We start from the raw sequence: 27,379 nt of genomic DNA on the forward strand, positions 1-27,379 counted from the left end.
CCAACATGACAGCTGTGGACGTGGAAGATGAGAGTATTCTGGCGTCAATATTCAAAGACAGCTTTCCAGACAACTGGAGAGACAACCCCGACTTCGCAGCCTACTTGTCGGAGCTCAGTTCGTATGGCGTGGAGAAATTAAACCGTGAACCGGAGCGGTTGGCGGAGGAGAGGGCGCAGATACTGCAGCAGACCCGAGAGCTCGCCTTCTCCAACTACAAGACGTTCATCCGCACTGCGGACTGCACCGAGGAGATATACCGCGACTTTGGGCGTGTGGAAAGCAGTGTTTCCAAACTCCTCGACAAGTTGCCCAGCTTCGGTGAAAAATGCAGGTTAGTGGTGACGTTAGCCAATTACTCTGTCGTTTTGACATGTCATGTTATTTAAGTGATAATGCCCGAGACGCCGGTGTTTGGAGGATATATTGGCACGGGTGTTTAAGCCCGAGACGAAGTCTCTCTAGCCTGAGGGCCAGTCTGTTTGTGCCATCATGCCAACTCTAGCCTGAGGGCCAGTCTGTTTGTGCCATCATGCCAACTCTAGCCTGAGGGTCAGTCTGTTTGTGCCATCATGCCAACTCTAGCCTGAGGGCCAGTCTGTTTGTGCCATCATGCCAACTCTAGCCTGAGTACCAGTCTGTTTGTGCCATCATGCCAACTCTAGCCTGAGGGCCAGTCTGTTTGTGCCATCATGCCAACTCTAGCCTGAGGGCCAGTCTGTTTGTGCCATCATGCCAACTCCTTCTCACTTATTGTCATGTTTGGCTTGACAAGGACAGCAATATAGTTGGCAAAAGCACAAACAGACTGGTACCAGGCTAATGTCTATCTAGCCCAAACAGACTGGTACCAGGTTAATGTCTATCTAGCCCAAACAGACTGGTACCAGGCTGTCTATCTAGTCCAAACAGACTGGTACCAGGCTAATGTCTATCTAGCCCAAACAGACTGGTACCAGGTTAATGTCTATCTAGCCCAAACAGACTGGTACCAGGCTGTCTATCTAGTCCAAACAGACTGGTACCAGGCTGTCTATCTAGCCCAAACAGACTGGTACCAGGTTAATGTCTATCTAGCCCAAACAGACTGGTACAAGGTTAATGTCTATCTAGCCCAAACAGACTGGTACCAGGCTGTCTATCTAGTCCAAACAGACTGGTACCAGGCTGTCTATCTAGCCCAAACAGACTGGTACCAGGTTAATGTCTATCTAGCCCAAACAGACTGGTACCAGGTTAATGTCTATCTAGCCCAAACAGACTGGTACCAGGTTAATGTCTATCTAGCCCAAACAGACTGGTACCAGGTTAATGTCTATCTAGCCCAAACAGACTGGTACCAGGCTAATGTCTATCTAGCCCAAACAGACTGGTACCAGGTTAATGTCTATCTAGCCCAAACAGACTGGTACCAGGTTAATGTCTATCTAGCCCAAACAGACTGGTACCAGGCTAATGTCTATCTAGCCCAAACAGACTGGTACCAGGTTAATGTCTATCTAGCCCAAACAGACTGGTACCAGGTTAATGTCTATCTAGCCCAAACAGACTGGTACAAGGTTAATGTCTATCTAGCCCAAACAGACTGGTACCAGGTTAATGTCTATCTAGTCCAAACAGACTGGTACCAGGCTGTCTATCTAGCCCAAACAGACTGGTACCAGGTTAATGTCTATCTAGTCCAAACAGACTGGTACCAGGTTAATGTCTATCTAGCCCAAACAGACTGGTACCAGGTTAATGTCTATCTAGCCCAAACAGACTGGTACCAGGTTAATGTCTATCTAGCCCAAACAGACTGGTACCAGGTTAATGTCTATCTAGCCCAAACAGACTGGTACCAGGTTAATGTCTATCTAGCCCAAACAGACTGGTACCAGGTTAATGTCTATCTAGCCCAAACAGACTGGTACCAGGCTAATGTCTATCTAGCCCAAACAGACTGGTACCAGGTTAATGTCTATCTAGCCCAAACAGACTGGTACCAGGTTAATGTCTATCTAGCCCAAACAGACTGGTACCAGGCTGTCTATCTAGCCCAAACAGACTGGTACCAGGTTAATGTCTATCTAGCCCAAACAGACTGGTACCAGGTTAATGTCTATCTAGTCCAAACAGACTGGTACCAGGTTAATGTCTATCTAGCCCAAACAGACTGGTACCAGGTTAATGTCTATCTAGCCCAAACAGACTGGTACCAGGCTGTCTATCTAGCCCAAACAGACTGGTACCAGGTTAATGTCTATCTAGCCCAAACAGACTGGTACCAGGTTAATGTCTATCTAGCCCAAACAGACTGGTACCAGGTTAATGTCTATCTAGCCCAAACAGACTGGTACCAGGTTAATGTCTATCTAGCCCAAACAGACTGGTACCAGGTTAATGTCTATCTAGCCCAAACAGACTGGTACCAGGTTAATGTCTATCTAGCCCAAACAGACTGGTACCAGGTTAATGTCTATCTAGCCCAAACAGACTGGTACCAGGCTAATGTCTATCTAGCCCAAACAGACTGGTACCAGGTTAATGTCTATCTAGCCCAAACAGACTGGTACCAGGTTAATGTCTATCTAGCCCAAACAGACTGGTACCAGGTTAATGTCTATCTAGTCCAAACAGACTGGTACCAGGTTAATGTCTATCTAGCCCAAACAGACTGGTACCAGGTTAATGTCTATCTAGCCCAAACAGACTGGTACCAGGTTAATGTCTATCTAGCCCAAACAGACTGGTACCAGGTTAATGTCTATCTAGCCCAAACAGACTGGTACCAGGTTAATGTCTATCTAGTCCAAACAGACTGGTACCAGGTTAATGTCTATCTAGCCCAAACAGACTGGTACCAGGTTAATGTCTATCTAGCCCAAACAGACTGGTACCAGGTTAATGTCTATCTAGCCCAAACAGACTGGTACCAGGTTAATGTCTATCTAGCCCAAACAGACTGGTACCAGGTTAATGTCTATCTAGCCCAAACAGACTGGTACCAGGCTAATGTCTATCTAGCCCAAACAGACTGGTACCAGGTTAATGTCTATCTAGCCCAAACAGACTGGTACCAGGTTAATGTCTATCTAGCCCAAACAGACTGGTACCAGGTTAATGTCTATCTAGCCCAAACAGACTGGTACCAGGTTAATGTCTATCTAGCCCAAACAGACTGGTACCAGGTTAATGTCTATCTAGTCCAAACAGACTGGTACCAGGTTAATGTCTATCTAGCCCAAACAGACTGGTACCAGGTTAATGTCTATCTAGCCCAAACAGACTGGTACCAGGTTAATGTCTATCTAGCCCAAACAGACTGGTACCAGGTTAATGTCTATCTAGCCCAAACAGACTGGTACCAGGTTAATGTCTATCTAGTCCAAACAGACTGGTACCAGGTTAATGTCTATCTAGCCCAAACAGACTGGTACCAGGTTAATGTCTATCTAGCCCAAACAGACTGGTACCAGGTTAATGTCTATCTAGTCCAAACAGACTGGTACCAGGTTAATGTCTATCTAGCCCAAACAGACTGGTACCAGGTTAATGTCTATCTAGCCCAAACAGACTGGTACCAGGTTAATGTCTATCTAGCCCAAACAGACTGGTACCAGGTTAATGTCTATCTAGCCCAAACAGACTGGTACCAGGCTGTCTATCTAGCCCAAACAGACTGGTACCAGGCTGTCTATCTAGCCCAAACAGACTGGTACCAGGTTAATGTCTATCTAGCCCAAACAGACTGGTACCAGGTTAATGTCTATCTAGCCCAAACAGACTGGTACCAGGCTGTCTATCTAGCCCAAACAGACTGGTACCAGGTTAATGTCTATCTAGCCCAAACAGACTGGTACCAGGTTAATGTCTATCTAGCCCAAACAGACTGGTACCAGGCTGTCTATCTAGCCCAAACAGACTGGTACCAGGCTGTCTATCTAGCCCAAACAGACTGGTACCAGGCTAATGTCTATCTAGCCCAAACAGACTGGTACCAGGTTAATGTCTATCTAGCCCAAACAGACTGGTACCAGGCTGTCTATCTAGCCCAAACAGACTGGTACCAGGTTAATGTCTATCTAGCCCAAACAGACTGGTACCAGGTTAATGTCTATCTAGCCCAAACAGACTGGTACCAGGTTAATGTCTATCTAGCCCAAACAGACTGGTACCAGGTTAATGTCTATCTAGCCCAAACAGACTGGTACCAGGTTAATGTCTATCTAGCCCAAACAGACTGGTACCAGGTTAATGTCTATCTAGCCCAAACAGACTGGTACCAGGTTAATGTCTATCTAGCCCAAACAGACTGGTACCAGGTTAATGTCTATCTAGCCCAAACAGACTGGTACCAGGTTAATGTCTATCTAGCCCAAACAGACTGGTACCAGGTTAATGTCTATCTAGCCCAAACAGACTGGTACCAGGTTAATGTCTATCTAGCCCAAACAGACTGGTACCAGGCTAATGTCTATCTAGCCCAAACAGACTGGTACCAGGTTAATGTCTATCTAGCCCAAACAGACTGGTACCAGGTTAATGTCTATCTAGCCCAAACAGACTCGTACCAGGCTGTCTATCTAGCCCAAACAGACTGGTACCAGGTTAATGTCTATCTAGTCCAAACAGACTGGTACCAGGTTAATGTCTATCTAGTCCAAACAGACTGGTACCAGGTTAATGTCTATCTAGTCCAAACAGACTGGTACCAGGTTAATGTCTATCTAGTCCAAACAGACTGGTACCAGGCTAATGTCTATCTAGCCCAAACAGACTGGTACCAGGTTAATGTCTATCTAGCCCAAACAGACTGGTACCAGGTTAATGTCTATCTAGCCCAAACAGACTGGTACCAGGCTGTCTATCTAGCCCAAACAGACTGGTACCAGGTTAATGTCTATCTAGCCCAAACAGACTGGTACCAGGTTAATGTCTATCTAGCCCAAACAGACTGGTACCAGGTTAATGTCTATCTAGCCCAAACAGACTGGTACCAGGCTGTCTATCTAGCCCAAACAGACTGGTACCAGGTTAATGTCTATCTAGTCCAAACAGACTGGTACCAGGTTAATGTCTATCTAGCCCAAACAGACTGGTACCAGGTTAATGTCTATCTAGCCCAAACAGACTGGTACCAGGTTAATGTCTATCTAGCCCAAACAGACTGGTACCAGGTTAATGTCTATCTAGCCCAAACAGACTGGTACCAGGTTAATGTCTATCTAGCCCAAACAGACTGGTACCAGGTTAATGTCTATCTAGCCCAAACAGACTGGTACCAGGTTAATGTCTATCTAGCCCAAACAGACTGGTACCAGGTTAATGTCTATCTAGCCCAAACAGACTGGTACCAGGTTAATGTCTATCTAGCCCAAACAGACTGGTACCAGGTTAATGTCTATCTAGTCCAAACAGACTGGTACCAGGTTAATGTCTATCTAGCCCAAACAGACTGGTACCAGGTTAACGTCTATCCTCTCTTTAGGGGTTTTGTGAAGGAGGCGGAGGATATCGGGGTGAGCCGGAGGATGAACAGCCTGACTCTGAACCGCCACACAGAGATCCTGGAGATCTTAGAGATCCCTCAGCTGATGGACACCTGCGTCCGGAACGGCTACTACGAGGAGGCTCTGGAACTGGCAGCCTACGTCAAGAGACTGGAGAAGAAGCACTCGTCCCTCCCTGTCATCCAGGTATTAATGCGCTAACTACCACTTCCATCATACACAGCTAGGAGTTACAGATGGTACCACTTCCTGCTTACACAGTTAGGAGTTACAGATGGTACCACTTCCTGTTTACACAGCTAGGAGTTACAGATGGTACCACTTCCTGCTTACACAGCTAGGAGTTACAGATGGTACCACTTCCTGCTTACACAGCTAGGAGTTACAGATGGTACCACTTCCTGCTTACACAGCTAGGAGTTACAGATGTTACCACTTCCTGCTTACACAGCTAGGAGTTACAGATGTTACCACTTCCTGTTTACACAGCTAGGAGTTACAGATGGTACCACTTCCTGCTTACACAGCTAGGAGTTACAGATGGTACCACTTCCTGCTTACACAGTTAGGAGTTACAGATGGTACCACTTCCTGCTTCCACAGCTAGGAGTTACAGATGGTACCACTTCCTGCTTCCACAGCTAGGAGTTACAGATGGTACCACTTCCTGCTTCCACAGCTAGGAGTTACAGATGGTACCACTTCCTGCTTACACAGCTAGGAGTTACAGATGGTACCACTTCCTGCTTACACAGCTAGGAGTTACAGATGGTACCACTTCCTGCTTACACAGCTAGGAGTTACAGATGGTACCACTTCCTGCTTACACAGCTAGGAGTTACAGATGGTACCACTTCCTGCTTCCACAGCTAGGAGTTACAGATGGTACCACTTCCTGCTTACACAGCTAGGAGTTACAGATGGTACCACTTCCTGCTTACACAGCTAGGAGTTACAGATGGTACCACTTCCTGCTTCCACAGCTAGGAGTTACAGATGGTACCACTTCCTGCTTACACAGCTAGGAGTTACAGATGGTACCACTTCCTGCTTACACAGCTAGGAGTTACAGATGTTACCACTTCCTGCTTACACAGCTAGGAGTTACAGATGGTACCACTTCCTGCTTACACAGTTAGGAGTTACAGATGGTACCACTTCCTGCTTACACAGCTAGGAGTTACAGATGGTACCACTTCCTGCTTACACAGCTAGGAGTTACAGATGGTACCACTTCCTGCTTCCACAGCTAGGAGTTACAGATGGTACCACTTCCTGCTTACACAGCTAGGAGTTACAGATGGTACCACTTCCTGTTTACACAGCTAGGAGTTACAGATGGTACCACTTCCTGCTTCCACAGCTAGGAGTTACAGATGGTACCACTTCCTGCTTCCACAGCTAGGAGTTACAGATGGTACCACTTCCTGCTTACACAGTTAGGAGTTACAGATGGTACCACTTCCTGCTTACACAGCTAGGAGTTACAGATGGTACCACTTCCTGCTTACACAGCTAGGAGTTACAGATGTTACCACTTCCTGCTTACACAGCTAGGAGTTACAGATGGTACCACTTCCTGCTTACACAGTTAGGAGTTACAGATGGTACCACTTCCTGCTTACACAGCTAGGAGTTACAGATGGTACCACTTCCTGCTTACACAGCTAGGAGTTACAGATGGTACCACTTCCTGTTTACACAGCTAGGAGTTACAGATGGTACCACTTCCTGCTTACACAGCTAGGAGTTACAGATGGTACCACTTCCTGCTTACACAGCTAGGAGTTACAGATGGTACCACTTCCTGCTTACACAGCTAGGAGTTACAGATGGTGCCACTTCTTGCTTACACAGTTAGGAGTTACAGATGGGAAGATACACAATCAGAATGTGGCATTTTGTCGGGTAGTTTGTCGGGTAGTTATGGTACTAACGTGGTCCTCTGTAGCTCAGCTGGTAGAGCACGGTGCTTGTAACGCCAAGGTAGTGGGTTCGATCCACGGGACCACCCATACACAAAAAAAATGTATGCACGCATGACTGTAAGTCGCTTTGGATAAAAGCGTCTGCTAAATGGCATATTATTATTATTATTATTACTAGAAATCCCTCTTACTATTTTAAGCTTGTCTACACAGACGGTTCAGAGTGTGATTCTCTGACCTCTACTGTAATATGGCCTGTGTGTTTTACATTTACATGTTAGTCATTTAGCAGACGCTCTTATCCAGAGCGACTTACATGAGCAATTTAGGGTTAAGTGCCTTGCTCAAGGGCACATCGACAGATTTTTCACCTAGTCCGCTCGGGGATTAGAACCAGCAACCTTTCGGTTACTGGCACAACGCTCTTAACCACTAAGTTACCTGCCGCCCCCGTCTTCCTCAGGGCATCGTCCACGAGGTGCGTCAGTCAGCTCAGCTCATGCTGAACCAGCTGTTGCAGCAGCTTCGCAGCAACTCCCAGCTTCCTGTGTGCCTGCGTGTGATTGGCTACCTGCGCAGGATGGACGTGTTCACGGAGGCGGAGCTACGGGTCAAGTTCCTCCAGGCGCGGGGCAGCTGGCTCCATTCCGTCCTCTCCGCCGTGCCTGACGATGACCCTTACTTCCACATCACCAAGACCATCGAGGCCTGCCGCGTATGTAACCTGGGTAGCAGCTGTAGTTATCTAGCGGTGTAGTTGTTGAGCGAAGGACCAAGGAGACAGGACTGATGCTTCCCCCCTTTATTCTCTGACAGGAATATTTCTGTGACATTTCTTACTCTGTTACAGGTACATCTGTTTGACATCATCACGCAGTACAGAGCCATCTTCTCTGACGAGGACCCCCTGCTGCCTCCCGGTGACAGACTGGTTTATTTCAATACGGCAACACAGCGGAGAAGGCTGAATTATTTGATACAATTTTCATAAATATGAAGCTTAAACACACACGAGAATTATCCAAAGACACATTCCAAATCTATAATACATGTTTTCTTGAAAAGACAGTAGTGCTGTGGGTATGGTACAGTACTGACGGGTCAATAGTCCAACTAAAGTGGCAGGTCATAGGTCACTGGATGGGCAGCCTTGTGATGTATGGTACTGTCTGTGTTGAAAGGTGGTCAGGGCCAGGTGGTGAACGAGGGGGCCATCTTCCACGGCTGGGTGGTGCAGCAGGTGTCTGACTTCCTGGAGACTCTGGACCGAGACCTCCAGAGGGGGGTGGGCGGCCGCCTGGACTCCCTGCTGGGACAGTGCATGTACTTCGGCCTGTCCTTCAGCCGCGTCGGGGCAGACTTCCGCGGCCAGCTGGCCCCAATGTTCCAACGTGTGGCGGCCGATACCTTCCGGAAAGCTGTAGAGGAAGCCATGGAGAAGTTCCAGGAGGACATGAACCTGTATACTCTGATCTCTCTCCCCTCCATGCTGGGTGGGGGCTCCATGCCAGGCACCCTCCAAACCCCCAGTGCCCAGCCAGGTACCCTCCAGCCTCCCATGGCTCTGCTGGATTTCCCCCCCCTGGCCTGCTTCCTCAACAACATCCTGACGGCCTTCAATGACCTCAGGCTCTGCTGCCCCCTCGGTCTGGCCCAGCAGGTGACCCAGTACCTGGAGGACGCCCTGGTAAAGGTATGGAACCAACGCCTGTCTGTCTCAGCTAATGGTACGCTACACTGTCTGCTGCTAAACTTACCATCATTTATGTTATTTATTTTATTTATTTTATTTATTTTATTTATTTTAGTCTTTTTTCTGTTTTTAAAAATATATATATATTTTATTTCATTTCATTTTTTTTTTTTTTTTACCTTTATTTAACCAGGTAAGCCAGTTGAGAACAAGTTCTCATTTACAACTGCGACCTGGCCAAGATAAAGCAAAGCATTGACATGTCTAGGCTGTCCCATGCTCTCTCTAGACATGGTAGATGCTCTCTCTAGACATGGTAGATGCTCTCTCTAGACATGGTAGATGCTTTCTCTAGACATGGTAGATGGTATGCTCTCTCTAGACATGGTAGATGCTCTCTCTAGACATGGTAGATGGTATGCTCTCTCTAGACATGGTAGATGCTCTCTCTAGAAATGGTAGATGTTATGCTCTCTAGACATGGTAGATGTTGTGCTCTCTAGACATGGTAGATGGTATGCTCTCTCTAGACATGGTAGATGCTCTCTCTAGACATGGTAGATGTTATGCTCTCTCTAGACATGGTAGATGTTATGCTCTCTCTAGACATGGTAGATGCTCTCTCTAGACATGGTAGATGTTATGCTCTCTCTAGACATGGTAGATGGTATGCTCTCTAGACATGGTAGATGGTATGCTCTCTAGACATGGTAGATGCTCTCTCTAGACATGGTAGATGTTATGCTCTCTCTAGACATGGTAGATGTTATGCCCTCTCTAGACATGGTAGATGTTATGCTCTCTCTAGACATGGTAGATGTTATGCTGTCTGTAGACATGGCAGATGTTATGCCCTCTCTAGACATGGTAGATGCTCTCTCTAGACATGGTAGATGTTATGCTCTCTCTAGACATGGTAGATGTTATGCCCTCTCTAGACATGGTAGATGTTATGCCCTCTCTAGACATGGTAGATGCTCTCTCTAGACATGGTAGATGGTATGCTCTCTCTAGACATGGTAGATGGTATGCTCTCTAGACATGGTAGATGTTGTGCTCTCTAGACATGGTAGATGTTATGCTCTCTCTAGACATGGTAGATGCTCTCTCTAGACATGGTAGATGGTATGCTCTCTCTAGACATGGTAGATGCTCTCTCTAGACATGGTAGATGTTATGCTCTCTCTAGACATGGTAGATGTTATGCCCTCTCTAGACATGGTAGATGTTATGCTCTCTCTAGACATGGTAGATGTTATGGTCTCTCTAGACATGGTAGATGCTCTCTCTAGACATGGTAGATGGTATGCTCTCTCTAGACATGGTAGATGGTATGCTCTCTAGACATGGTAGATGTTATGCTCTCTAGACATGGTAGATGTTATGCTGTCTGTAGACATGGTAGATGTTATGCCCTCTCTAGACATGGTAGATGCTCTCTCTAGACATGGTAGATGGTATGCTCTCTCTAGACATGGTAGATGGTATGCTCTCTCTAGACATGGTAGATGCTCTCTCTAGACATGGTAGATGTTATGCTCTCTAGACATGGTAGATGTTGTGCTCTCTAGACATGGTAGATGGTATGCTCTCTCTAGACATGGTAGATGCTCTCTCTAGACATGGTAGATGTTATGCTCTCTCTAGACATGGTAGATGTTATGCTCTCTCTAGACATGGTAGATGCTCTCTCTAGACATGGTAGATGTTATGCTCTCTCTAGACATGGTAGATGGTATGCTCTCTAGACATGGTAGATGGTATGCTCTCTAGACATGGTAGATGCTCTCTCTAGACATGGTAGATGTTATGCTCTCTCTAGACATGGTAGATATTATGCCCTCTCTAGACATGGTAGATGCTCTCTCTAGACATGGTAGATGTTATGCTCTCTCTAGACATGGTAGATGTTATGCTGTCTGTAGACATGGTAGATGTTATGCCCTCTCTAGACATGGTAGATGCTGTCTCTAGACATGGTAGATGGTATGCTCTCTCTAGACATGGTAGATGGTATGCTCTTTCTAGACATGGTAGATGGTATGCTCTCTAGACATGGTAGATGTTGTGCTCTCTAGACATGGTAGATGTTATGCTCTCTCTAGACATGGTAGATGCTCTCTCTAGACATGGTAGATGGTATGCTCTCTCTAGACATGGTAGATGCTCTCTCTAGACATGGTAGATGGTATGCTCTCTCTAGACATGGTAGATGGTATGCTCTCTCTAGACATGGTAGATGGTATGCTCTCTCTAGACATGGTAGATGGTATGCTCTCTCTAGACATGGTAGATGGTATGCTCTCTCTAGACATGGTAGATGTTGTGCTCTCTAGACATGGTAGATGTTATGCTCTCTCTAGACATGGTAGATGCTCTCTCTAGACATGGTAGATGCTTTCTGTAGACATGGTAGATGTTATGCTCTCTCTAGACATGGTAGATGGTATGCTCTCTCTAGACATGGTAGATGGTATGCTCTCTCTAGACATGGTAGATGGTATGCTCTCTCTAGACATGGTAGATGCTCTCTCTAGACATGGTAGATGCTTTCTGTAGACATGGTAGATGTTATGCTCTCTAGACATGGTAGATGTTGTGCTCTCTCTAGACATGGTAGATGTTATGCTCTCTCTAGACATGGTAGATGCTTTCTGTAGACATGGTAGATGTTATGCTCTCTCTAGACATGGTAGATGCTTTCTGTAGACATGGTAGATGTTATGCTCTCTCTAGACATGGTAGATGTTATGCTCTCTCTAGACATGGTAGATGTTATGCTCTCTCTAGACATGGTAGATGTTATGCTCTCTCTAGACATGGTAGATGTTATGCTCTCTCTAGACATGGTAGATGCTCTCTCTAGACATGGTAGATGTTATGCTCTCTCTAGACATGGTAGATGGTATGCTCTCTCTAGACATGGTAGATGCTCTCTCTAGACATGGTAGATGTTATTCTCTCTCTAGACATGGTAGATGGTATGCTCTCTCTAGACATGGTAGATGTTATGCTCTCTCTAGACATGGTAGATGTTATGCTCTCTCTAGACATGGTAGATGCTCTCTCTAGACATGGTAGATGTTATGCTCTCTCTAGACATGGTAGATGGTATGCTCTCTAGACATGGTAGATGTTATGCTCTCTCTAGACATGGTAGATGTTATGCTCTCTCTAGACATGGTAGATGTTATGCTCTCTCTAGACATGGTAGATGCTCTCTCTAGACATGGTAGATGTTATGCTCTCTCTAGACATGGTAGATGTTATGCTCTCTCTAGACATGGTAGATGGTATGCTCTCTCTAGACATGGTAGATGTTGTGCTCTCTAGACATGGTAGATGCTCTCTCTAGACATGGTAGATGTTATGCTCTCTAGACATGGTAGATGTTATGCTCTCTCTAGACATGGTAGATGTTATGCTCTCTCTAGACATGGTAGATGTTATGCTCTCTCTAGACATGGTAGATGTTGTGCTCTCTAGACATGGTAGATGTTGTGCTCTCTAGACATGGTAGATGGTATGCTCTCTCTAGACATGGTAGATGGTATGCTCTCTCTAGACATGGTAGATGTTGTGCTCTCTCTAGACATGGTAGATGTTATGCTCTCTCTAGACATGGTAGATGGTATGCTCTCTCTAGACATGGTAGATGGTATGCTCTCTCTAGACATGGTAGATGCTCTCTCTAGACATGGTAGATGCTCTCTCTAGACATGGTATATGTTATGCTCTCTCTAGACATGGTAGATGTTATGCTCTCTCTAGACATGGTAGATGCTCTCTCTAGACATGGTAGATGTTATGCTCTCTAGACATGGTAGATGTTATGCTCTCTCTAGACATGGTAGATGTTATGCTGTCTCTAGACATGGTAGATGTTATGCTCTCTCTAGACATGGTATATGGTATGCTCTCTAGACATGGTTGATGGTATGCTCTCTCTAGACATGGTAGATGCTCTCTCTAGACATGGTAGATGCTCTCTCTAGACATGGTAGATGTTATGCTCTCTCTAGACATGGTAGATGTTATGCTCTCTCTAGACATGGTAGATGTTATGCTCTCTCTAGACATGGTAGATGTTATGCTCTCTCTAGACATGGTAGATGGTATGTTTATACTCAGATCTAGGATAATCTTACTTTCCCCAAATCCTAATCTTAAATTCACCAAAGATCAGTCTTTGGGACATGTTAATCTAGTACAGTTTAAATGTAATGTATTCATGGTTTATGATACAGTATGTATGTGATGAACACAGATATCTGATGTTTTCTGCAAGCCACTGTGTCTCTGTCCATGGTAGAAGTTACCCTGATAGGATCAGTTCACCCTCCCTCAAACTCAACAAACTCTAGTTGAAATGTTAGGTTGTATCTCATGATTTCCACCGTCTCTCCTCCCCAGGTCACCAAGTTGATCGTGGTGTTCCACAGGGCTGAGGAGACGGCCTTCAGCAGCCGAGAGAAGGAGCTGTTTGTCCAATTCTGCTGTTCCTTCGCTGAGGACATGGTGCCTTTCCTCAACCGCTGTCTGCAGGTCCTGTTCCCCCCAGCACAGCTCTCTGTCATACTGGGTGAATACTCTGGCACTCCTCGTCTCTCTTTATTTCAACAGGTTATTTGTAAATCAGTTGGCATTTACATGATCTGCCGCCGATGCTAAAGACTTAGAATATGACAGATCTGCTGATGTGAAAACATCCACAGGAACAACCTCTATAATAATGTATGTGAAACGTGGTTTTCTTCTCCAGGTGTCCCTCCAACTCAAGTCCACAAGTACAGCAGTCTGGGTTGTATTGATGTGAGTGCAGTACTGGAGCCTCTGGGGTTTGTTCTTCCCAAGAGGGAGACGGTGACTCCGGTGGTAGAAGAAGACCTCAGTGTTGAGCTGGAGGGTCTCACCGCAGCTGATCCTGAACCAACACTTCCCGTTGACCACCTGGGACTTCCTGATCCTGAACCAATAGCAGGCCCGGAACCTACAGAGGAGGATCCCATGGTCTCGTCCACCATATCTACCGAGTTTGTGTCCGAGACAGGTCTGACCTCTGACCCTGAACTGGAAGCCATTTTGAACGACCCTAACCCTGTACTGGACGACCCAGAGCCTGAGAGACCAAGGGCTGACGGCCACCGTGAAGTACAGGAAGACCCTGAGTTGGAGGCCATACTGAATCCCCCAAAGCCTGTACTGACCGCCCCAGAACCTAACCCAGAGCCAGAGGTAAACCCAGAGGGACCAGGGGCAGACAGTGAGCCATCAGAGACTGAGGAAGTAGCAGACTGTTAACCCTCAGGAGTGATGGCAAGGTAACAGACTGTTAACCCTCAGAGGAGTGATGGCAAGGTAACAGACTGTTAACCCTCAGGAGTGATGTCAAGGTAACAGACTGTTAACCCTCAGAGGAGTGATGGCAAGGTAACAGACTGTTAACCCTCAGGAGTGATGGCAAGGTAACAGACTGTTAACCCTCAGAGGAGTGATGGCAGGTAACAGACTGTTAACCCTCAGGAGTGATGGCAAGGTAACAGACTGTTAACCCTCAGGAGTGATGGCAAGGTAACAGACTGTTAACCCTCAGAGGAGTGATGGCAGGTAACAGACTGTTAACCCTCAGGAGTGATGGCAAGGTAACAGACTGTTAACCCTCAGGAGTGATGTCAAGGTAACAGACTGTTAACCCTCAGAGGAGTGATGGCAAGGTAACAGACTGTTAACCCTCAGGAGTGATGTCAAGGTAACAGACTGTTAACCCTCAGAGGAGTGATGGCAGGTAACAGACTAACAATAGCCTTGCATTGATGGTTTTAATCTTGTAGTTACTGTGTATTTAACAATGACCCTTTCAGGAATGATTCCAATGCTTTAGCTTGTATATACTGTCATCTAATCTGGGTATGACTGGTTGGAGAATGTGGTAATACTGGGTTGAACTATTTAATAAATGTATATATTAAAATAGTTTATTTCTACTGTACATGTCAAATGGATGATGTTGATTATTAAAATATATCCAAAACAGAAGTTGCACCCTTGAACTCTGTTTAAAGTTTTAATTAAGGGGTATCAAAATGTCAGAGCAGGTTACATGCACAAGCCTTGAAAGTGCAAATACCTTTTATGGCTTTTACAAACTTGGTAGTTGAGTTACTGTATAACATTTCGTTCGAACATGGAATTAATAAAGTTTTCCTTAAAAAAAAGATTGTGTCATTCATACAAAACTGCAGTATTAAATTCAGCTATCTTCACAGTTCAGTTGCTGGAATTCTCTTTATTGGAACTTGGTGTGTAGAAACAGACAGCCTCAACATTTCTTCTTGCGGGCAGCGTTGGGGTTTGCCCGTCTCCGACCCCCTCCGCCTGCTCCGTCTGTGATGTGCAGGTTGGCAGAGCGGCTGTATATGTCGTGATCAGAGAAAGGGGAACTGCCCCCGTCCAGGTAGTCCGGGTTAAAGACGTCAGTCTTCTGGCGAGCCTTACGGGACACACGCTGCTGGGGGAAACGCTGGTCCTCCACCAGGTGGGGGTTGCTGGCGTGTTTGCCCCCTTGTGGCAGGGGCAGGGAGTACTACGGGGAACAGAGTGTACATTAGCTCCTCCCTCCAGTCAGCTCCTCCCTCCAGTCAGCTCCTCCCTCTAGTACTACCTCCAGTTAGCTCCTCCCTCTAATACTACCTCCAGTCAGCTCCTCCCTCTAGTACTACCTCCAGTTAGCTCCTCCCTCTAATACTACCTCCAGTTAGCTCCTCCCTCTAATACTACCTCCAGTCAGCTCCTCCCTCCAGTCAGCTCCTCCCTCCAGTCAGCTCCTCCCTCTAATACTACCTCCAGTTAGCTCCTCCCTCTAATACTACCTCCAGTCAGCTCCTCCCTCCAGTCAGCTCCTCCCTCTAATACTACCTCCAGTTAGCTCCTCCCTCTAGTACTACCTCCAGTCAGCTCCTCCTCCTAGTACTACCTCCAGTCAGCTCCTCCCTCTAATACTACCTCCAGTCAGCTCCTCCCTCTAATACTACCTCCAGTCAGCTCCTCCCTCTAATACTACCTCCAGTCAGCTCCTCCCTCTAATACTACCTCCAGTCAGCTCCTCCCTCCAGTCAGCTCCTCCTCCTAGTACTACCTCCAGTTAGCTCCTCCCTCATACTCCCTCCAGTCAGCTCCTCCCTCTAATACTACCTCCAGTCAGCTCCTCCCTCCAGTCAGCTCCTCCCTCCAGTCAGCTCCTCCCTCCAGTCAGCTCCTCCCTCCAGTCAGCTCCTCCTCCTAGTACTACCTCCAGTTAGCTCCTCCCTCTAATACTCCCTCCAGTCAGCTCCTCCCTCTAATACTACCTCCAGTCAGCTCCTCCCTCCAGTCAGCTCCTCCCTCCAGTCAGCTCCTCCCTCTAGTACTACCTCCAGTCAGCTCCTCCCTCCAGTCAGCTCCTCCCTCTAGTACTACCTCCAGTCAGCTCCTCCCTCCAGTCAGCTCCTCCCTCTAGTACTACCTCCAGTCAGCTCCTCCCTCCAGTCAGCTCCTCCCTCCAGTCAGCTCCTCCCTCTAATACTACCTCCAGTCAGCTCCTCCCTCCAGTCAGCTCCTCCCTCTAGTACTACGTCCAGTCAACAACAACGTGTAGAAGCTAGTTTGCAACATGTGTAGAAGCTAGTTTGCAACATGTGTAGAAGCTGCACATTTGATACAACAAATGTCATTATCTGAAGAAATCCTGAATCATTCTGTAAGAGGAGTTTCCTCCCCCAGTTGAAGGTTTGGTTGTAGTGTGGGTTTCACCCCCTTACCCTCTTCACCCCCTTACCCTCTTCCCCTTGGGGTTAAGCACTTTGGGGTTCTTAGAGAAATGCATCTGCATGCTTCCGTCCTCACTGACCGTCACTGCGATCTTCTTCAGTGTTTTGTTGCCACAGTGTGTACAGAAAACCTTATTCATGTTCGTTGTGGTCCTAAAACAAATATAACATGTGATACTATCAGTTTAATTAAGCTTCTTGAGACAAAGGTTGAGTAAACATTTCCTAATATTTCAAGTTGTCTAATTACAAAACCTGTACTTGTGACAATGGGTCGTTTTTGGTGGGCCTTTTACTGATAAGAGGTACTCACTTGAAACAGGCGTGGCATCGCAGGATGTAATTCCTGGCCTGCTTGATGAGCATCCCATTCACAGAGAGGACATGGAGTCCAATCTGAATCAGGACGTTCTGTTGAACAATCAAACAGTTGACCAACTGCATGATTCTGAATGTATATCTAAATGGGTCTTATCAACAGAATTTAATCAACTTTAAATAACAGCATCAACTATTACCACTCAGGGAGAGTTACATAGATAAGATGACAGTTTGCTGAACTATTCGAGTTAATTTAACCAGAATCTTCATGTTACGTCCCAAATGGCACCCCAATTCCCTATATAGTGCACTACTTTTACACTACCTAAGGGCCCTGGTTAAAATTAGTGCACTATATAGGGGATAGGGTGCCATTTGGGCCCCAGACAGTACCTGCATAGCGAAGTCAGTGGTGAGACATCCCACTTTAACGTCCGCAGGCGACGCCCAGATCCCCGTCTCCATCTGGACCTGTTTAATGTTGCTAGGAGTGATCCAACCACCGCCATCTTCCTCCTCATCTTCCTCCTCATCTTCGTCCTCCTCCTCCGACCCACTGCCGTGCTCCTCTGAATGACTCTCTGAGTGTTTGTGTTCCTCTGACCCGGTCCCAGTCTCAGGTTCTGTGTGGACGGTGTCTGCTGCTCCACTGCTGTTTGATACTGAGAGGTCCTCATCCTCTGACCCGGTCCCAGTCTCAGGTTCTGTGTGGACGGTGTCTGCTGCTCCACTGCTGTTTGATACTGAGAGGTCCTCAATGTTCTGGGGGGGAGGGGAGGGGAGAGGGGGGGAGGGGAGGGGAGGGGGGGAGGGGAGGGGGGGGGGGGGGGGGGGGGGGGGGAGAGGGAGGGGGGGGGGAGGGGGGGGAGAGGGGAGGGGTTCATTGTGAATCCCTCTTTGACGACTGTGTCAATCTGTCCAATGTATGAACGTTTCCATCACTTGGTTCGATCACAACAACTGCAGTAGGACATGAACCATGATGACATGTTGCTCAGAGGATACTATGTGGCTGAGGGTCAGAGCAGAGGTAGTCCGTGTTGCACTCCCCACGAGCTCCAGCAGGTCAGAGGTCACCATCTCTTCATTCAAAGACTCAATCATGGACACTCTTACTGACAGTTGTGGCTGCTTCGCGTGACGTATTGTTGTCTCTACCTTCTTGCCCTTTGTGCTGTTGTCTGAGCCCAATAATGTTTGTACCATGTTGTGCTGCTGCCATGTTGTGCTGCTGCCATGTTGTCATGTTGAGTTGCTACCATGCTATGTTGTCATGTGTTGCTGCCATGCTATGTTGTTGTCTTAGGTCTCTCTTTATGTAGTGTTGTGGCGTCTCTCTTTATGTAGTGTTGTGGCGTATCTCTTTATGTAGTGTTGTGGCGTCTCTCTTTATGTAGTGTTGTGGCGTCTCTCTTTATGTAGTGTTGTGGCGTCTCTCTTTATGTAGTGTTGTGGCGTCTCTCTTTATGTAGTGTTGTGGCGTCTCTCTTTATGTAGTGTTGTGGCGTCTCTCTTTATGTAGTGTTGTGGTGTCTCTCTTTATGTAGTGTTGTGGTGTTTCTTGTTGTGATGTGTGTTTGGTTCTATATATATATATATATATATATATATATATATATATAATCCCAGCCCCGTCCCCGCAGGAGGCCTTTTGGTAGGCCGTCATTGTAAATAAGAATTAGTTCTTAACTGACTTGCCTAGTTAAATAAAGGTTAAATAAAATAAAAAATAAAAAGTATGTGTTCTACTCACCAATAGTTCCAGCAGGTCCACGTGGAAGCAGGGCAGAGGATTCCTCCAGAACTGGAAGCTGTTGTACTCTCCGATCTCTGGAGGGTTATAGCTGTGCTGTGTCTGTGCCGCTGCCGTCGGTCTGCCACTGAACAACCCATCAGCTGGCCTCTGGACCATGAGGGACACATCTTACTATGACAGAAGTGGTTGATTTGTACTACGATCTTCCCATATGGTTCCCATTCACATGGTTATTCTAGATGTTCGCCTTTTAGGTTGTTTTATTAACATCTCAACATGCATATGGATCAGTACTGTGGATCAGTACTATGGATCAGTACTGTGGATCGGTACTGTGGATCAGTACTGTGGATCAGTACTATGGATCAGTACTATGGATCAGTACTATGGATCAGTACTGTGGATCAGTACTATGGATCAGTACTGTGGTTAACAATAGAGTTGATTTCATGTCATTCTTTGTACCGTACCTTTGAGGGAAAGTGGAACCCTGCCACGCCAACAGGAGCCTCTGGATGTCTCCTTGTACTGCATACCCGGACCTGACATCAGACTACATGTCAACGCTGTGGTGTGGATCCATTGAAACACTTACATACTCAGGTTCTGTGCGATAACTAGCCCCTTTCACCTGGCCGTGTCCCAAATGGAATGGCACCCTATTCCCTATATAGTGCACTACTTTAGACCAGAGAATGGCACCCTATTCCCTATATAGTGCGCTACTTTAGACCAGAGAATGGCACCCTATTCCCTATATAGTGCGCTACTTTAGACCAGAGAATGGCACCCTATTCCCTATATAGTGCACTACTTTAGACCAGAGAATGGCACCCTATTCCCTATATAGTGCACTACTTTAGACCAGAGAATGGCACCCTATTCCCTATATAGTGCGCTACTTTAGACCAGAGAATGGCACCCTATTCCCTATATAGTGCACTACTTTAGACCAGAGAATGGTACCCTATTCCCTATATAGTGCACTACTTTAGACCAGAGAATGGCACCCTATTCCCTATATAGTGCACTACTTTAGACCAGAGAATGGCACCCTATTCCCTATATAGTGCGCTACTTTAGACCAGAGAATGGCACCCTATTCCCTATATAGTGCACTACTTTAGACCAGAGAATGGCACCCTATTCCCTATATAGTGCGCTACTTTAGACCAGAGAATGGCACCCTATTCCCTATATAGTGCGCTACTTTAGACCAGAGAATGGCACCCTATTCCCTATATAGTGCGCTACTTTAGACCAGAGAATGGCACCCTATTCCCTATATATAGTGTACAAAGGGAATAGGCTGCCATTTGGGGTCCCATCTCATCGATCCCCGTCTTACCTTGACCTCAGGTTCTTTCTTCAGGTGGTCAGTCCCAACGTTTTCCCTCTCCAACTGGTAGGTCAGAGCCAACACCTTGATGTCTGTGGCAGAGAGGCTGGGGTAGTCTCCGGTCTTCTTGGAGAACTCGGTCACTGAAAACAGACCACAACATTCAGTACCATCATCATCACAATTCTGGGAAATATGTTTAGAAACATCAACAGCTAAAGAAGTGATGTTGGAGAGGCCGAGTGTCTACAAAACAAATACCCAGTACAACAACAAATTAACAACCAAAACGGACCAAATGTGTCATTTTAAAAACCTTAGCTACCTAATCTGATGTACTCAGGGTTTGGTTCTCTGAAGTTGAGTTGATATGGTAGAACAGACAGGCTCCTCCGGGTTGGCTTGTCTCTAATTTCCTCGACTACATCCTTCAGGGTGTAGATATTCTTCCCGATTTCCTAGAATATAAAAAAAATATATAGATATATAGCAATGTCAAAATCATAATATACGCAGGTACATGATATTCATGTGGCCATTTAAACAGGATGAACCACGTTAACTAGATAGCCAGACCTGACATCAACCACGCAGTTTGTGCAAAAAAAATTATTTGCATGATCCTTGGGTGATGTAACTACTGAAGAACATCGCTACTGTTATGTGACGAAGTTTTAACCTCACCTGAAGAGGTGCTTTCTTCAAAAACGCTCCTGCATCTGCGACAACATGTTCCACCATGGTAGCAGCCATCTTGGATAGCTATGGCCACATCATCAACCAATCAGAAGACAGAAAGTAGTTATCGCGTTGTCCGTGATTTGAGACTCGGGGCATCGTTGAAGGTCTGGTTGATGTTGTTGGGGCAGAGGAAGATGGCGGCTCGCTGGAGTAGTGAGAATGTGGTGGTGGAATTCCGAGATGCACAGGTACTTTAGTAAAACAGGCTTTAAATGAGAGTTGTGAGATGTAGCTAGCTAATGCAACATGTGTTGCCAAAGATATTTATAACTTTGCTCTTCTGTCTGTGGTGATGTCATACTGTCCCTAGTGAAAAAGTGGTAGTTGTTATCTTTGTGAGTAGTGAGGGAGTAAGTTCCCTAAAAGTGTCACAGTTCAAAGATGTCCCACTCAGTTGCAGGACTGTTGGGAGTTTTGTTTCATCAGGTCAAATGCACTAGATCCCACATATCCAGTTTACAGACATTGATCCATGCACAAGTTCTCGCAGCAATACTTTGCATGAAAACAAATAAAAAACCAAACGTGCTGCACTGCTGACTCAGATGCTGCTGGCTGAATGGTCCCATCTTACTGGCCCTCTGCATGATGCTCACATGATCTTCACTGACTTGGAAACTAACCATAAATATTACTTCATAATAATACTTTTTGGTCACAGGTCCAGGAATGGCTGAAGAATTGCAAAATGTACCTGGAGCTAACGCTGCATATAGCAGTACTGGGTGATTAGAAAAGTCATAGTCAATCGATCAATAGTATAATAATACTTTTAGCAAAACTATTTATCTTTAATTTACAATCTGTAGAAACTATGAAAATAGAAAGCTTCAGAACTTTTGTGAAACAGCACAGTTAAAAATATATGGCAAATAGAAATCAAACTGAATTGACATTTGTGGTCCTCTGTAGCTCAGCTGGTAGAGCACGGCGCTTGTAACGCCAGGGTAGTGGGTTCGATCCCCGGGACCACCCATACACAAACAAAAATGTATGCACGCATGACTGTAAGTCGCTTTGGATAGAAGCGTCTGCTAAATGGCTTATTATTATTATATATTATTATTACATCAGAAATAGATGGGAGAGGTTGAGGGTAGAGGAAGGGCAGGACTAAAAACAAATAAAATATAACTATTGTAAAATAGATTATGTCCATAAAATGTATATAGTGTGTATATGCTGGAAGTAGAAGCCTAAGTGTTGTTGTTCATTAGTTTACTCCAATTAGGGGAGGAGTGGTAGGGTTAGCGGAAAATAATAAAGGAAAATATATTTTTAAAAGATATGTATGTATGTGTGTGTGTATATATACAGTACCAGTCAAAAGTTTGGACACACCTCCTCATTCCAGGGTTTTTCTTTATTTTTTACTATTTTCTACATTGTAGAATAATAGTGAAGACATCAAAACTATGAAATAACACATATGGAATCATGTAGTAACCAAAAAAGTGTTAAACAAATCAAAATATATTTTGTATTTGAGATTCTTCAAATAGCCACCGTTTGCCTTGATGGCAGCTTTGCACACTCTTGGCATTCTCTCAACCAGCTTCACCTGGAATGCTTTTCCAACAGTCTTGAAGGAGTTCCCACATATGCTGAGCAATTGTTGGCTGCTTTTCCTTCACTCTGCCGTCCAACTCATCCCAAACCATCTCAATTGGGTTGAGGTCGGGGGATTGTGGAGGCCAGGTCATCTGATGCAGCACTCCATCACTCTCCTTCTTGGTAAAATAGCCCTTACACAGCCTGGAGGTGTGTTGGGTCATTGTCCTGTTGAAAAACAAATGATAGTCCCACTAAGCCCAAACCAGATGGGATGGCGAATCGCTGCAGAATGCTGTGGTAGCCATGCTGGTTAAGTGTGCCTTGAATTCTAAATAAATCACAGACAGTGTCACCAGCAAAGCACCCCCACACCATAACACCTCCTCCTCCATGCTTTACGGTGGGAAATACACATGCGGAGATCATCCGTTCACCCACACCGTGTCTCACAAAGCCACAACGGTTGGAACAAAAAATCTCAAATTTGGACTCCAGACCAAAAGACACATTTCCACCGATCTAATGTTCATTGCTCGTGTTTCTTGGCCTAAGCAAGTCTCTTCTTCTTATTGGTGTCCTTTAGTAGTGGTTTCTTTGCAGCAATTCGACCATGAAGGCCTGATTCACACAGTTTTCTCTGAACAGTTGATGTTGAGATGTGTCTGTTACTTGAACCCGGTGAAGCATTTATTTGGGCTGCAATTTCTGAGTCTGGTAACTCTAATGAACTGATCCTCTGCAGCAGAGGTAACTCTGGGTCTTCCATTCCTGTGGCGGTCCTCATGAGAGCCAGTTTCATCATAGCGCTTGATGGTTTTTGTGACTGCACTTGAAGAAACTTTCAAAGTTCTTGAAATGTTCTGTATTGACTGACCTTCATGTCTTAAAGTAATGATGGACTGTCGTTTCTTTGCTTATTTGAGCTGTTCTTGCCATACTATGGAATTGGTCTTTTACCAAATAGAGCTATCTTCTGTATACCCCCCCTACCTTGTCACAACACAACTGATTGGCTCAAAAGCATTAAGAAGGAAAGACATTCCACAAATTATATTTTAAGAAGGCACACCTGTTAATTGAAATGCTTTCCAGGTGACTACCTCATGAAGCTGGTTGAGAGAATGCCAAGAGTGTGCAAAGCTGTCATCAAGGCAAAGGGTGGCTATTTGAAGAATCTCAAATATAAAATAGATTTTGATTTGTTTAACCACTTTTTTGGTTACTACGTGATTCCGTATGTTTTATTTCATAGTTTTGATGTCTTTACTATTATTCTGCAATGTAGAAAATAGTAAAAATAAAGAAAAACCCTTGAATGAGGAGGTGTGTCCAAACCTTTGACTGGTACTGTATATTTAAAAATATATATATAAACATGGGGGATTGGAATTGATGCGAACAATTACATTAATGGAAGCTACAATCTTTCTGCAATATTAAGCTGATCTACCCCCTAACAAATAATAATATGCTTGTTGGTTGTTATCTTTTCAGGCCACTGCTATGTCCGTGGACTGTCTGGGTCGACATGCTGTGCTGTCTGGGTGGGTACCAGTCCAGCTCTTTACCACAGGTTACAGCACCATCACCACACACTGACATTCCTTACCAGCTGAGGCTGTTGATTCACTGTAGCTCTGTCTCAGTCAACATCACTGTAGCTCCGCCTCAGTCAACATCACTGTAGCTCCGCCTCAGTCAACATCACTGTAGCTCCGCCTCAGTCAACATCACTGTAGCTCTGCCTCAGTCAACATCACTGTAGCTCCGCCTCAGTCAACATCACTGTAGCTCTGCCTCAGTCAACATCACTGTAGCTCCGCCTCAGTCAACATCACTGTAGCTCTCTCTCAGTCAACATCACTGTAGCTCCGCCTCAGTCCACATCACTGTAGCTCTGCCTCAGTCAACATCACTGTAGCTCCGCCTCAGTCAACATCACTGTAGCTCCGCCTCAGTCAACATCACTGTAGCTCCGCCTCAGTCAACATCACTGTAGCTCCGCCTCAGTCAACATCACTGTAGCTCCGCCTCAGTCAACATCACTGTAGCTCTCCCTCAGTCAACATCACTGTAGCTCTGCCTCAGTCAACATCACTGTAGCTCCGCCTCAGTCAACATCACTGTAGCTCCGCCTCAGTCAACATCTATCAGGCCATAAGGCAACAGTGTCATGTCACGATGGTGGTCCTCTGTAGCTCAGCTGGTAGAGCACGGCGCTTGTAACGCCAGGGTAGTGGGTTCGATCCCCAGGACCACCCAAATGTATGCACGCATGACTGTAAGTCGCTTTGGATAAAAGCGTCTGCTAAATGGCATATTATTATTATTATTACGATGTTAGTTGTGTATTTGTTGATGAATCAGATTGAAATGGATGGGAGGTGGTAATATCCTGTGTGTTGTATCTTAAATGGATGGGAGGTGGTAATATCCTGTGTGTTGTATCTTAAATGGATGGGAGGTGGTAATATCCTGTGTGTTGTATCTTAAATGGATGGGAGGTGGTAATATCCTGTGTGTTGTATCTTAAATGGATGGGAGGTGGTAATATCCTGTGTGTTGCATCTCCCCTCCTGTAGACGGAGGTTTCTGTATGTGGTGAACCTGGAGACTCCTTCTGAAGCGCCCAGGAAGATTGGCAGACCGAGCAAGTGGGACGTGGGGACTGTTCAGTGGAACCCTCACAAGGCGGAGTCCCACGTCTTCGCTGCCTCTGTGAGTAACTCTGTTAAAACGGCAACAATAACATTAACAATTCATCAAATTGCCTTAAATATACTTTTTTCTATCGTTTTACATTTACTTTTTATATTTGAGTGATTTAGCAGACGCTCTTATCCAGAGAATCATTTAGCAGACGCTCTTATCCAGAGAGTCATTTAGCAGACGCTCTTATCCAGAGAGACATTTAGCAGACGCTCTTATCCAGAGAGTCATTTAGCAGACGCTCTTATCCAGAGAGTCATTTAGCAGACGCTCTTATCCAGAGAGTCATTTAGCAGACGCTCTTATCCAGAGAGTCATTTAGCAGACGCTCTTATCCAGAGAGTCATTTAGCAGACGCTCTTATCCAGAGAGTCATTTAGCAGACGCTCTTATCCAGAGAGTCATTTAGCAGACGCTCTTATCCAGAGAGTCATTTAGCAGACGCTCTTATCCAGAGAGTCATTTAGCAGACGCTCTTATCCAGAGAATCATTTAGCAGACGCTCTTATCCAGAGAGTCATTTAGCAGACGCTCTTATCCAGAGAGTCATTTAGCAGACGCTCTTATCCAGAGAGTCATTTAGCAGACGCTCTTATCCAGAGAGTCATTTAGCAGACGCTCTTATCCAGAGAGTCATTTAGCAGACGCTCTTATCCAGAGAGTCATTTAGCAGACGCTCTTATCCAGAGAGTCATTTAGCAGACGCTCTTATCCAGAGAGTCATTTAGCAGACGCTCTTATCCAGAGAGTCATTTAGCAGACGCTCTTATCCAGAGAGTCATTTAGCAGACGCTCTTATCCAGAGAATCATTTAGCAGACGCTCTTATCCAGAGAGTCATTTAGCAGACGCTCTTATCCAGAGAGTCATTTAGCAGACGCTCTTATCCAGAGAGTCATTTAGCAGACGCTCTTATCCAGAGAGTCATTTAGCAGACGCTCTTATCCAGAGAGTCATTTAGCAGACGCTCTTATCCAGAGAGTCATTTAGCAGACGCTCTTATCCAGAGAGTCATTTAGCAGACGCTCTTATCCAGAGAGTCATTTAGCAGACGCTCTTATCCAGAGAGTCATTTAGCAGACGCTCTTATCCAGAGAGTCATTTAGCAGACGCTCTTATCCAGAGAGTCATTTAGCAGACGCTCTTATCCAGAGAGTCATTTAGCAGACGCTCTTATCCAGAGAGTCATTTAGCAGACGCTCTTATCCAGAGAGTCATTTAGCAGACGCTCTTATCCAGAGAATCATTTAGCAGACGCTCTTATCCAGAGAGTCATTTAGCAGACGCTCTTATCCAGAGAGTCATTTAGCAGACGCTCTTATCCAGAGAGTCATTTAGCAGACGCTCTTATCCAGAGAGTCATTTAGCAGACGCTCTTATCCAGAGAGTCATTTAGCAGACGCTCTTATCCAGAGAGTCATTTAGCAGACGCTCTTATCCAGAGAGTCATTTAGCAGACGCTCTTATCCAGAGAGTCATTTAGCAGACATCACTGCCCACGTGGTGGCACCATAACATTCAGTCTCTGCTCAGTAGGCACTGTGGGTTTTGTGTTTGCAGAGTAACCAGCGGGTGGACCTGTACACATGGCGGGATGGCTGTGGGGAAGTCCACGCGTCCCTGCAGGGACACACACGAGTCATCAGGTAACACAGAGGAGATGCTCTAGGCTGGGGCCCAACATGCACCCTATTCCCTATAGAGGGCCCTGGTCAAATGGAGTGCCCTATATAGGGGATAGGGTGCTATTTGGGCCCCAGCCTGATGTTTCTGGTTATGTACTGTAGCATCTATGTTGCCAGGTCACTGACTGTGTTCGTATCCTACAGTGACTTGGACTGGTCCTGGTTTGAACCAGAGTATCTGGTCACCAGCTCTGTAGACACCTACATCTGTATCTGGGACACCAGGTAGGATATACCACTTTACTATAAACACCTCTCTCTCTCTCTCTCTCTCTCTCTGTCTCTCTCTCTCTCTGTCTCTCTCTCTCTCTCTCTGTCTCTCTCTCTCTCTCTGTCTCTCTCTCTCTCTCTCTGTCT

At 45.7% G+C, this 27,379-nt stretch overlaps 4 protein-coding genes across 6 annotated transcripts; 3 read left to right on the forward strand and 1 right to left on the reverse strand.

Annotated features, from left to right (window-relative positions):
• Positions 1-5: 5 nt before the first annotated feature.
• Positions 6-15,075, forward strand: LOC311115199 (conserved oligomeric Golgi complex subunit 8-like; the record flags this gene model as incomplete). 3 transcript variants are annotated; one of them, XM_084190401.1, is made up of 7 exons in its annotated part: positions 6-334; positions 5,471-5,678; positions 7,884-8,135; positions 8,271-8,340; positions 8,602-9,113; positions 13,527-13,695; positions 13,876-15,075. In XM_084190401.1, the coding sequence occupies 7 exons, from the start codon at positions 6-8 to the stop codon at positions 14,412-14,414; spliced, it is 2,079 nt and encodes a 692-aa protein (XP_084046527.1). In that variant the 3' UTR covers positions 14,415-15,075. The 3 variants fall into 3 exon arrangements, with proteins under 3 accessions (XP_084046527.1, XP_084046526.1, XP_084046525.1); XM_084190400.1 differs by lacking the exon at positions 7,884-8,135 and having other exon boundaries at positions 13,876-14,399; positions 14,435-15,075; XM_084190399.1 differs by lacking the exon at positions 7,884-8,135.
• On the forward strand, positions 374-5,452 carry LOC311115194 (uncharacterized protein; the record flags this gene model as incomplete). Its single annotated transcript, XM_084190393.1, has 5 exons — positions 374-380; positions 3,088-4,052; positions 4,557-4,595; positions 4,642-4,654; positions 5,448-5,452. The coding sequence occupies 5 exons, from the start codon at positions 374-376 to the stop codon at positions 5,450-5,452; spliced, it is 1,029 nt and encodes a 342-aa protein (XP_084046519.1).
• An 88-nt stretch (positions 15,076-15,163) lies between the features above and the next one.
• On the reverse strand, positions 15,164-21,092 carry LOC311115201 (RNA-binding protein NOB1-like). Its single transcript, XM_084190402.1, has 9 exons — positions 21,019-21,092; positions 20,660-20,792; positions 20,344-20,477; positions 19,466-19,537; positions 18,993-19,142; positions 17,633-18,001; positions 17,232-17,329; positions 16,927-17,071; positions 15,164-15,696 (listed from the first exon to the last, which is right to left on the reverse strand). Exons 1-9 carry the CDS (start codon positions 21,085-21,087, stop codon positions 15,433-15,435), a joined length of 1,434 nt encoding a protein of 477 aa, XP_084046528.1. The 5' UTR covers positions 21,088-21,092; the 3' UTR covers positions 15,164-15,432.
• A 113-nt stretch (positions 21,093-21,205) lies between these two features.
• LOC311115197 (GATOR2 complex protein WDR59-like) lies at positions 21,206-27,247 on the forward strand (the record flags this gene model as incomplete). Its single annotated transcript, XM_084190395.1, has 5 exons — positions 21,206-21,263; positions 24,124-24,173; positions 25,212-25,347; positions 26,898-26,983; positions 27,167-27,247. Coding segments are annotated over exons 1-5 (407 nt in total), but the record flags the coding sequence as incomplete, so codon positions are not given.
• Between the last annotated feature and the right edge of the window lie 132 nt (positions 27,248-27,379).

This window comes from Coregonus lavaretus (assembly GCF_964263955.1).
Source record: "Coregonus lavaretus genome assembly, contig: HAP1_SCAFFOLD_1798, whole genome shotgun sequence".
Classification (NCBI taxonomy): domain Eukaryota; kingdom Metazoa; phylum Chordata; class Actinopteri; order Salmoniformes; family Salmonidae; genus Coregonus; species Coregonus lavaretus.